General features: G+C 51.4%; 1 protein-coding gene across 5 annotated transcripts in view; it reads left to right on the top strand.

Moving 5' to 3' along the window:
- TTC7B (tetratricopeptide repeat domain 7B) overlaps positions 1 to 12,141 on the top strand; it is a 230,839-nt gene that overhangs the window by 188,372 nt on the left and 30,326 nt on the right. For all 5 annotated transcript variants that reach the window (XM_081290633.1, XM_081290635.1, XM_081290634.1 and 2 more), the window contains one exon: positions 2,813 to 2,953. In XM_081290633.1, coding sequence (XP_081146759.1) covers positions 2,813 to 2,953 — 141 coding nt within the window. The remainder of the gene's footprint in view (positions 1 to 2,812; positions 2,954 to 12,141) is intronic.

The raw sequence follows: 12,141 nt of genomic DNA, 5'->3' as shown, positions 1-12,141 counted from the left end.
TAGAGGCTGGACTTGGAGTCAAGCCAGTTCAGTCCTGGTTTTGCCATCGCTTGGCTATGTGACTTTGGATAGTTACATAACCTCATCAAGTCTCAATTCTGTCACCTAAACAATGCAAAAAACATTATTCCCTGCCTCCCAGCGTTGTTGAAAGATTAAGTGCAAAGTGCTAATCACAGATCCTGAAGTGGTCTGTCCCCCACGGTTGATGACCACCAACACTGCCGAGGTCAACTCCTCATCTTCCAGACTCCATTCACAGTGGACTCGATTGCAAGGCTAAGAATTAATTAATTTAGTCACATGTAGATCTCACAAAGAGAAGGAACTTTGGCAATAGTTTTTGGTTAGTTCATTTGTGGACCAAATAAATAGTTCGTCCAAAAAACAAAATTAACCCCTCCGAAAGCCACAAGTCCTGGTGGCAAAGGAGTCATAGAACCTAGTAGGAATTTTATGAATTCTTCTACTGTCCATTGTGCATTATTATCTTTAAATGAATCAATAACTGAATATTATAAACCTCAGTTTCAGTTTTCTAATATGGTAACTAAGTATCAATAGATAAAACCCACATAAATCCCTTTAGTGTCTTTAATAATTTTCCGAGTCCAAAGGGATTCTCAGGCTGAGTCCGAGACCCTGTGTTCTGGAAACAAGTTCTTAGGAGTTTTGCCCAGGTGACCATGGGCTACAGGGAAGTCACAGCACTCCAGCTGCCAGCCTGGGTCCAGTCTCTTCCTGACCATGTGTTAGTCACAGCTGCTCCTGTCCCTGCAGGCAAGCAGTTCTGGGCTTGACTGCATGTTAGAAGTATGGGAGGTGGTCACCAAATAGATGCCTGGCCATGCCCCGAGAGTTAGTGACTCCTCTGTGTAGGCTGTCCTTGCAGCGCCATGATTTCTAACCCTCAATGACTGTGATGTGAAGTCAGTGTTGAGAATCCCTGTTCCAGACAAACTAGCATGATAATGGCAGAATAGAGCAGCAGCAGCAGCAGCAGCAGCAGCAGCAGCCACTTCCAGGACAATCATCTGTTTAACCCATCATTGCTACTGAAAGTCTCAGGGAAGCTATATCAAATCATTCTTATCAAAGTTAAAATATTGTTTTGTATCAAACAAAATAAGACTAAAAATATCCATGGCAGTTTAATCATTTTGCTCTTTAGGTTGCCAAAAGATAGTTAGACATATTTGTCCAAGTTCATAGCCAGACTTTGTTCGTTAGCCCATTCATGAATGCCATCAGTTAGACTATCTCGTCTTGGCCTCAGTTGCCTTTCCTGAATGGCCACTTTCCCTCTGGCACACTTCTGAGGCCTTTCCTCTAGGTGATTATCCTCTCAGGCATCCTTGGGGCCTGTCTGCAGATTATCTGCCTGGGGAAGGTGGAATGCCTTCCCTTTAGTAGATTTGATTTACATCCACCAAACCCATCAAAGGATTTGAGTGTAGTTAGAAGAATTCACACTACTGTCATGTTGTAGTCAAACCACATGGATGGCCAGTTATTACTGCAGATCCTCTTAAAGTCAATAAATGATGTGCATTCCAAATCCCAACTGAAAATATGTTTATGCCTATGATTTTGTATTATCCAGAGTAGAATAAACTTGTTTTGTTTGCATAGTCAGCATTTTAAAATTTTGAGACCATGTCTCTTTATGTTGTCTACGCTCGTCTCAAACTTGTGGGTTAAAATGATCCTCCTACCTCAGCCCCCCCCCCCCGCAAGCCTCTGGGGCTATAGGCACATGCTACCCCCAGCTTCGTCATCAGCATTTATATTTACATATCTTCACTGTTTGGAACTTCATGATGAGCTGATAGTTACGAATAACAGTGTTGAAATGTATATCTCTGTAAATTATAAATAAAGAATGTCACAGGTGAATATAAACATTAACAGTTTTAAATTTTAAATAAGTGCTCTCAGTTCCAAAATCATACCTCCAGGAGTGTTGGACAGGTGGGGAGCGAGCCCTGTTTATGGAGGTGGTCTCCTATTGTCAGGTCCTCTGCAAGGCACCCTGCATTTTGCCTCACTCTCCACACTGTGCCTTTGCCTGGCACTGTGCTTTGTAGTGTCTTTCTTAGCCTTTCAGGACAGCAGGTTTTACAGAAGAGTTAGGCAGGTATTATGACCCCAGGTGTCTTAGCTACGAGCCATCCTCCACAAGTCTGGAATTAGCCTTAAGAATAGATGCTGGCTTACCCTGGGACAAAAGGGTCCTTTTTCTGCAGTGTGTAGGCCATGCCATGGGATACAACTCCCAGTCCAGGGGTGTTGCCCACCTCAAAGGCCCAGCTCCACTAATGACATGGGAAATTGTTGGACTGTCCTGAGAACGGCCATCAGTCTGCTCCAGTTGCTGCCTTGGAGGCAAGCACGGTGCTCCCTGCCCTCTCCTGTAGAGTTACCAAGTTTAGGCCCTTACAGGGTGCTTTGTAATGTCCCTTTGTAGCCCTTCATTCATGCCATTTGTTAACACTGTATCACTGCTGTGTGTCTAGCTGTTTCCCTTCCTGCTCCCAACACTCACTGTGCCGTGCTAAGCTCCTGGAGGGAGCCCTTGGCCTAGCATGCGCTCTGCGTGTTGACTGCAGGATCAGCCAAAGCAAAAGGAGGAGACTGAGGTTCCAAGCCTTAACGGTCCTGATTTCTTTATGGGCAGAAACTCAGAAACATCCTGGAAAGGCTGTGTGAACGTTGTGCACTGTGTCTGTGTCTGGGAGGGGGTCGTCTGCCTGGTGTTGGCGGTTGATCTGCCTTTTCGCTCCTGATACAGTATTCTCGAAACCTCTCATAGGCTCTGTCCACGCCACGTCAGTAGCAGCCTCGAGAGTGGAGCAGGCACTGTCAGAAGTGGCCTCATCTCTGCAGAGCAGTGCCCCCAAGCAGGGCCCACTACATCCCTGGATGACGTTGGCACAGATCTGGCTCCACGCAGGTACAGCTCTGCTCCTTTCTTCCCTGAGGGCTCCTCCACCCGCCCACCACCCACAACCCACTCCTGGGCCAGAGGCTGCAGGGTCCTGCCAGCGCTCAGCTGTGGTACTAGGACCCCTCATGAGGAGAAATCAGAGCCTCTGCGGTCAAGCACCAAACTGCTCCTTCTGTTCCAGGGCATGAGTTACTCTCTCCCTGTCCCACCATGCTCACAGCTGACCCTGAGCCTCGCCTAGAGTGGCAGCCACCAGGAGAGGTTTTCTGAATGGGACTCAAGATTCCTGGGGGGTCCGCCGTGTGGGGTGTAGGGTTTGTGCTGAAGATGGACCAAAGCTATACCCTGCACTGTCTTTGTGGGTGACTTGGAATCCCAGCTGTGCTCCTTATTGGCTGAGTAGACTTGAGTTCTGCGTAGTAGAACAGTAGCTTGACCTCTGCCTCATCTACAGGGTGGGGTTAGAGTAGTACATGATGAGCAATGTACATGACACGTCCCAGCAGCCAAGAAATCTCCAGGAGAGAAACAAGGGCCGTTAGTTTCACAGATGTCTTTATCAAAGCCAGGGCAGGGGCAGTGTTCCTACTCCCCTCTGATAGCACCATGGATGACCCACAGAGAGGGAGGCAGTAGCAGTAGCCACTGGTCTGGAAGCTGGCCGGGAAGCCAGTTTGGTCACCTGCCCTAGCTCCATGTGGCAGCCAGCTGGCTCAGGGTTTTTCTGTGCACCCAGAAATCTCAGAAGTAAGTCCAACACACGGGCACTTTGGCAATGAGAATACCACCACACAGGGCTCCCCAGGAAATGATGGCCATTGATTTACTAGCATATTTTTACTTGTACATAAAAGTTTTATCATTTGATCTGCATGACCCTGATGAGGACTTCTGAGTCTTCACCTCCAGGGTGGCACCAAAGGTAGCCAAGAGGGCGGGTGTTGCCCTCCAGTTGTGCATCTGTTTACTGCTTTTTTGTCAGGGCTGATTGCACCGTGTTCAGCCTTGTGTGTCACCTTGGTGGAGCTCTGTGTGCCGGTGTGGCTGGATTTACCTGGCCTTAGCAGTCTCGGAGCCCAGCAGTCAGCATTCTGTGATGGCATCTTTAATTGAGCCATAACAAATGCCGTAAATTAGCAAATTATATTCCTCTGAGCAGAATGCAAGAGAGGTTGATTCATGAGTGTGTCTGATTGTTCTTGTCCCAGCATTGGGCTTTTTGCCCAGAGAGATGGCAGCAGGCTGCCTCTGAGGGCCAGGCACAGCAGGGATGCACACCTCCTTCCAGGTCTGACAGAAGAGCCAGGCCCAGATGAGGATTCTGGTGCCATCCTGTCCAGTCCCCTCTACAAGCAGAGACCATGGAGAAGAGAACAAGGAACTTGGTCTAGTGCCCAGGTCAGGGGAACCTGGGTGAGCCTCAAGGCTGTCTTTTAAATAGGGCTTGAAATGGAGCTTTTGGAGGGCCGAAGTCTAGAGCCCAGAGGCTGCTTCTCTTGCTTGTTTCCATGACAGAGAGCTTTGCATGGTATTTGCTGCCCCTCACTCGGTCACCCAGGACTTTCCTCTCTGTGTGGCCTGCCATGATGCTGGGAGGAGGTACTACAGCTGCTTATGACAACACTGAAGAACTTGGTGACTAAGACTATAGTTTGGAACTATCCTTAAATTTTTATATCATTCCATAATCTCTGTTTATCATTGTTGTGGCCTATAGGACAGAATAAAGGTCTCATTACTAGTTAATGAGCATGTTTTTAATGTTCTACAGGCTGGCATTGAACTACAGAAAGTACTTGCCATGCTTTCCTTATAGATCCGTGCATATTGTACATATGGAGTGAGCGCTGAGTACAGAATGAATGAATGGAACCAATTAGGGTCTTAGGATCTGCGCTGTATTGACTCTTCAAAGAGAAGAATCATATTATATGTCCACATAGTCTTCAAAGAGGCAAATTCAGGAAAAAGCAGTTTCCGCTGAACTCAGGATGTACCACATACAGTTTGAGCTCCACTGCTCTGAAAGGCAAAATAAAGATGTCCTCAATTGTTGACAGTTAATCAAAACCAGGTAACATCTGCTTCCCGTGTCCATCATCAGCTCCAGTGATACTTCCAGATTTCATAAATTTTGCATGCTTTCCAGAAATTAAATCAAGTCCCAACACCTGGGGCCTTGGTGCTCCTTGGTAGGTGTGGGCCTCTTCTCTCTTGGTTGTTTTTTTGGTGAACTGAGGGTAGAGGGGAGCTGACGATGGGAGCTCTTGCTGGAGCTGGGGATTTGGGCAGGCTGGAGATTGAACCTAGGCTGTGCATGCTAGACAAATGCTCTACTACTGAGCTGCATCCCCAACCCTTTTTATTTTTATTTTTATTTTGAGACAGAGACTGGCTAAGTTGCCCAGGATGGCCTAGAACTTACAACCCCACCTGCCTCAACCTCCCATGTAGCTGGAATTAGAGGTGTGCACCTCCATACTGGGCTTGTGGCCCTAGATTTGATCTTGCAGGAAGGTGACTCTGAGATGATGCACACTGTATCAGAGGGTTTCTGGGACACTTACATGTGCATCTGATGGCAAGTGATCACAAGCAGGACACCAGAGCCTCCCACCACTCTGTGAGGGAACAGGCCAAAGACCCATTCTATAATACAAACCCAGGAAACAGGGGATGCTTGTCCATGAACCGTCCCTCCCTTCCTGTGTGATGGGCACCCCTTCTCACAATACTTTCTCTTCTGTCCTGGCCTTCAACTCTGCAGGGCTCCTGGTCGCTGAGTTGGCCTGGGCTGTGCAGGTTTGTTCCTTGGTTTGTTCTGGACCTGTTTCCATGGTTTATCTATCTGAATTGTTCTTAAATAGCACACTCACGTGGTACATGATCAAAAAGTAGGAAGGATGTAAAGTGAAAGGCTTCTCTTATCCCTCAGCCCCAGTTACCTGTCACAGGTGGGTGGTAGTTCTGTGCACCTTCCAAAGACCTTGCCCACCCTGCACAGTGTCCACGCTGCCCTCTTAACAGGGTGTCCGGGAGACCATTACAGCAGCATGGACGAGACTAGCTGTATTTTTTACAGCTGCATAGTGTAAATCATCACTGTGGAAATCCTCTAACCAGTGCTCTGAGGAAGGTTTGGACCATTTCTAGTACTTTGCCATTACAGACAATGTTTCAACCAATATCCTTACATATATTGTTCTGTATTTCTAAGATAAACTCCAAAAAATTGCACTGCTGGGTCACAGGCCACACCTTAATCTTGACAAAGTTTGTCACGTTGCCTCCCGAGGAGTCGTATCAACGCCCATTCCAGTCAACAGCGTGTGCTGTCGCTTTCTCCCGTCTGTGCCAACACCATAGAATCTCAGAATCCTAGGTCTTTGCCAGCCTAGTACATGAAAAATGGCGTTTCCATTGACTGCTCAGTCTTCCTAGACACTGGGCTTTTCTTTTTTACTCATAAGTATTTATTGTATGTTTTACGTCTGTGGTAGGTGCTCATATTTTTTTGTCTTTTTGTCTTTTTTTTTTTTTTTTTGCCCTGACCACATTTATCGATCTTTTCCTATAACATCTGGTCTTCCCATGATATTTAGAAAGCAACTACCCATTCTGGTCTCTGAAAGTTCTATTCATATATATAATCTCTTATACAGAAGGTCAGAGAGAGGGTCTTCCCTGTACTCTGCAGCAGGGGGACCCAGGTAGACAGATGGGAGCGTCCATGCAGTGTCCCTGGGGCAGAAGTCAGGAGAGCTGGAGCAGACGTGGGGTGTGACTCTCGTACAGAGTTCCTCAGAACCATGCTCCTTCCTTCTGCAGCTGCAAGCCTCACTGGTGGGCAGCAGAAGCTCATGCAGTCATGGTAATTCCAAGTTGGACCACATACTTTCCATGCCACACAGCTTCCCGGTCCCCATCTTTCAAGTCCCATGTTGGGTTGGCAGCTAAAAATGACTTGGCGGTAGGTGGTTAATTTTTACTTGTTACTTACTAATAATTATAGCTTTCACTTTGGCACCTCTCACAGCCGAAACCAGTGGCTATTCTTAGATGTGCAATTTCAGATTTTCTGATTTCTGCTGGAAATCTAAATCTCTGATACTCACAAGTTCCTTGGCTCTGGTGTGACCTGTGGCCTTCATCCTGCCCACTCTCAGGTGCCAGGAGATTGCCTGGACAATGTCAAGTGGTGGTACATCCATGATGAGACCAGGATGGCTCCCAGACCCACCATATGTGCACATATGGGTACAGGAAGCACCTATAAGGGAGAACCTGAAGTCCCCAGGGCCAGGCCTGGCAGGCCTGGTGCTGGTCTAGATGGGTCAGCTCTGCCCCACCCACCCCTCCTTCCTTGGGGCTTGGCTAATGGTCTACAGTTTGTGGTGCATTACTAAGCACAGTGCCTGTTCAGGTGTTATTCTGAGGCCTTTCGGTGGCTTAGATTGTTTGGTCCTCATCACAGCCTGGCATGGGATGGTACACTGTGCACTCCACTCACCCCACATGAAGAAGCTGAGACCCAGCCATCAAGTCACCCGTCTGAGGTTGCATGGTTCACATGTTGGGAGGCCTGCATTCCAAGGCCACCAGTGTGGCCCAGAACCCTCACCGTAGCCCTCACTAGGCCCTTGTTTGTTCAACTCAGTACTCTGAGCGTCTCTATGTGCCGTGCTCTGCAATTCAGTGGTCATGAAGACAGGCGCAGTCCCTGCCTTCCTGGAGTTCACAGATGGGGACAAATCAGCTGCCGAAGCACCCAAGCCCCAAGGTACCAAGTGCCAGGAAGCAGCAGTCCAGGCTGCTCTGACCTCCTGGAGAAAAGGCCTCGCCCCAGCCAGACAGAGGAGGCTGTACACTTTCCAACAGCACTGACCAGGGGAGGCCCAGGTAGCCCTTGGGAAGGCCTGGAGGCAGCACGAGCTCTGAGAAATGAAGGGCCCTGGGATGGAAGGGGCCCAAGGGAGGCAGCAAAGCAGGAGTCTGATGGGCTGTGCCCCCAGGAGCCATGTCAAGACCTTTGAACCCAATTCTAAAAGCACTGACAAGCTCACGGAGGACTTGAAGCAGGAGGAGAGTGGGGAGCACTGGTCCCAGGTGGTTGCCGTGGGTGGGAGCCGGGTCTGCCTGCAATGCACGTTCAGGGTGAGCCCATGGGGCCGGCTGGTGGATAAGATGAGGGGTGATGGAGAAGGAGGAATCCCCAGCCCTGGGTTTCAGTGAGTGGTGGTGGACAGTGCCGTCTCCCGCAGTGGGCAGCTGGGGGAAGACCTGATGTCCCAGGGTGGCAGGGAGTCGGGGGATTCTGGGGTCCTGTCTGAACTTTGAAGTGTCCAATGCCCAAGGCCATGCAAGTGACAGTGCCATGGAGGCGGCTGTGTGTTTGCCTCACATTTCAGATTCAGGCTGGAAACACGCATTTGGGAGTTTGGATTTAAAGCCAACAGATGCGACCAAAGGCCTCAGAAGAGAATGAAGGTGGAGAAGGGAGAGGACCCGGCTGCAGGAACACGAGGAGGGCAGCCAGCCCCAGGCAAGGGGTGAGGAATGGACACTCACGGCACCCTCTTCTGGGGAGACCTCGGGCCTCATCTGATCTGTGGATGCCCAGGCCAGGCTTTCCGAGCAGCATGCACTCACAGTGAATGCTGTGGCCTTGTAGTATTCTGGGACCAGCTGTGCGTCCCAGCGGAGAAGACCGTGTGCTGTGGTGACACCAGGAATGTTGGAAAGCCTCAGTGAACCTTCCTTCTTCTTCCCTAGTCCTTGACTGACGCTGGAAATCCCTCCACCAGAGCTTCCTTCCTAAAGTCAGAGACTTTGTGCCCTCACATTGTGTTTCCTCCTGGAGAGGCAGGGGCTGTCTTAAAGGAGCCCTGGGAACATGGACCAGCTGGGCCTGGATCCCCAGGTGTCCTGACTCAGCATAACAGCTGCAGGGTTCCTTAGTAACCACCTGCAGACTCCAGGAGGGGTGAGGCTTGCCCTGGCGCTGTCCCCACCGCTGTCCCCACCATCTCCCACTCTGGGCTTCCAGCTCCCAGCACCTTGTTAGATGCTGACCACTGTTCTAGGGAACAGGCCTAGGAAACGGACTGCCTTGCCGAGGGTCGCACACGTCTCCCAGCAGCAAGCACCAGATACTCCAGGGACTCGAGACACTGTGCGTGGCAGGGAACCCCAGTGGTGCCTCAGAAGCAAGATGTGGGGACAAACCAAGGGGGAAGCCAAGCCACCTGCTCTTTGGGGTCCTTTTGTGTGGTGGCCTAAGAGCTCTTTGGAGAAAAGAGGCGCCGTTGGTAAAGAGAGTTCCTAAACCACTGCAGGACCTGTGCCCGCTTGAGCTCACATGGGATTCGGAGCAACCCAGGCTGGGTGTTCTTTGCTTCATCCGCCTCTAGCCTTGTTGACTTCGTAGGTCCCCCCAGACACTTCTTTGGCACTGGAAAGAAGTTCAGATGTGGCCCTATTCTCTGTCCTCTTTCCTCCTCATGGGAAGCAATAGCATCAGGCCTGAGGCCTATGAAAAAATGGGATAAATAAAATATTGGTGTCATATGGGGTTCTCAGAGGACCCTCGGGGAACAGGACTTATATGTGTTCTGTCACATGGGTGTTGAAGGCTCCTCCCACTTGATTCTTATGCAAACTCTGGAAGCCCTCAGTCCCTGCTCCCAGGCTGGCCAGCAATCTGCACCTCACCAACCTGCCAGGCCCGGGATCCTCGAAGTGTGTGAACATACCCACAGGGAAGCAGGTCGGGAGCCCAGTGTACAGTGAGAAGAACACTCCACACCGCTCTCCAGGCCTTCGGGTAACCCAAAACCACACTGTCACAGCCACCTGGCCTGGCGAACACTTGGAGAGAGTCTGCTCCCGAAAGACATCAGACAGCCTGGTGGCGTCATCAAGGGCATTCATCTCCCAGAATGCACAGGGCTCCGCCTGAATCCCCCTTGTCGCCTTCGAGTGTGGTGTGGCACCTGTTGAGTCTCCCAGAAAGATGAGGCAGGCACAGCCAGGGCACTGCCACCTCAGTGCTCAGGACTTTGTACCTAAACTGCCTCAGTCTCTGGGACTGTCCTCTACAAGACCCTGGGCTAATCCGTCAGCTCTCTGTGCTGCTGTTAAGAGGGGTTGGCAGACGAAGGGCACAGTGCCAGGGTGATGCCCATTCTGTCTAGGCCTTCCCTTGGCCTGGGGAGACTGTCGGTGGCGTGAGTAGGATCACCAGTGCAGTGGGAGTTCTTGAGGAGAGGGACTGGCCGGGTGACAAAGGTGAAACCGGGGGATTTAGAAGGACAGGGCTATAGCAGAGCCTGCCCTGGGGGTCTGCAGTCCACTGTATACACCAGACTCTCTGAAAATGCTGGCGAGGACACATGGGGGCAGAGAGCTACAGGGGCAGGAGGGGTAGAACAGATGGCTTCCAGGGATGGTGGCCACTGAGCTGGGCTTTGAAGGAGCCTGGGGTTGACCTCACAGAGGCAGAGGCCACAGAGCAGACAAAAGCACAGAGGCAGACAGACCTGCTCTCGTATGGAACAGCACTTGCCGTGCCAGAGCCTGGTGGCGCCAGAAGAGGCCAGAAGTTCACGGGGTCAGAAGGCGTGGGCTGGTCACTGCCAGGCACAGGAGTCTGGAGGTTATTTTGGGCCAGAGGAGACTGTTGAAGGCCAAGAGCCCAGGCCCACGCCTGACTTCCCAGGGTCTGGGACTGCCTTTGCCTCTGACCTGCCCTGGGACCTTGGGCAAGCACACAGTCTCTCTATGCCTGTTTCCTCATCCGTGCAATGGGGACAAATAGCAGTGCCTTCTGGGTCACCGTGCAGATGCAGTGAGGAATGGGCAGGCCCCTGAGCCTGCAAGTTTCAGGAGCACCAGCTGCTGTCAGTCACTGTCATTCTCTCTCACCCTGCCAAGCTCTGGGCTCCGCTATCTGGTCCCTGGGGTAACAGTCATTGTCAGCACAGACATGTCCTGCCCTTGTGTAGTTCACAGCTTACCCTCTAGGGACACACAGGAAGTAGAATTGAGCAGGGAAAGGAAGTGGGATGCCATGTGGCTGAGGCAGAGTAGGTGGCTGTCGGTGGCTGGAGACCTGGCAGGAGATGCCGAAGGGGAGCAGAAGCTCAAGGCCTCGGCAAGGGGGATTTGAGCAGGCTCTGCCTCTGGAGGTTGGTGGACAGTGTCTGTGGAGGACAGGCTGGCCGTGAGGCAGGAGAAGTGACCGGGAGGCCCTGTAGCAGTGGAAGAAGTTCCCGTGCAACTCTGTGAGGACTTGAGGAAAGGGGCAAAGCATTACCGTTTTTTTTCACCCTGTTTTTTGAGCACTTGTGTGTGTACACTCCACCTTGACAGCCTGGAGGGGCAGGAGGGGACATCAATCAGGGTGAGGCCTAGCGTCCTTCGCTGCCCTGCAGGCAGGAAAAGGATCACATTGCTCAGTGCAGAGCAGAGTGGCCACGGAAGAGGACTCTGGCAGGAGACCTGACAGATGTGGCCCTGGTGGCCCTGGAGAGACAAGAGGACTCCAGCGTTCCCAAAGCCTCAGGCCCGGCCTGGGGAAAGACGGTGGTGCTGTGCTCAGACAGGGCTTGGGAGAGGAGCCCAAGGGGCAGATACAGTGTTCCCACATGGACACCTGCGTGGCACACCTGTGTGGCAAGACAGAGATGGCACTGGCACGTGTGGTGTGCTATTTGGGGAAGCCAGGGTGGCAGAGGTGAGAGGACCGAGGCCTGGGCTTGGCAGAAAGATTCTTCCTCACTTGTTCTGAAAGTGGCAGCCTGGTTTCTCAAAGACTTCGGTGACCTTAACAGCTAAGAATCCCCAGGGTGCAGTCACTTTTCCCAGAAGGGGGCCAGGTCTGGAGGGCGGCCATTTTATTTTGTGCCTTTAAATATGTGAGCCTCCGCCTGTCACCTTGTCACACTCATGGCATCAGGAGAACAGGCTGGCGGGCAGAGTCGTCACCCTATGAAAGGCTATGTGCCCGTTCAGCCCTTTCTCTGTGGTGGTTAAAGTCAAGGGCAGGGCCAGGCCAGGTGCTGCAGTGGCCTAGATGGACCTTGAGGACAGGCATCCTCTGAGGTGGGCAGGGCCCCCCCAGGCTCACAGCACAAGTGACCAGAATCCCTGGCAGAAATGGGCATGAGGGATGTTGGCCTGTAGCCTGTCCTCAG

This window comes from Spermophilus citellus (genome assembly GCF_964194105.1).
Source record: "Spermophilus citellus genome assembly, chromosome: 4".
Classification (NCBI taxonomy): domain Eukaryota; kingdom Metazoa; phylum Chordata; class Mammalia; order Rodentia; family Sciuridae; genus Spermophilus; species Spermophilus citellus.
Note: the sequence above shows the minus strand (reverse complement) of the source record. Positions and strands in the feature narration are given on the sequence as shown.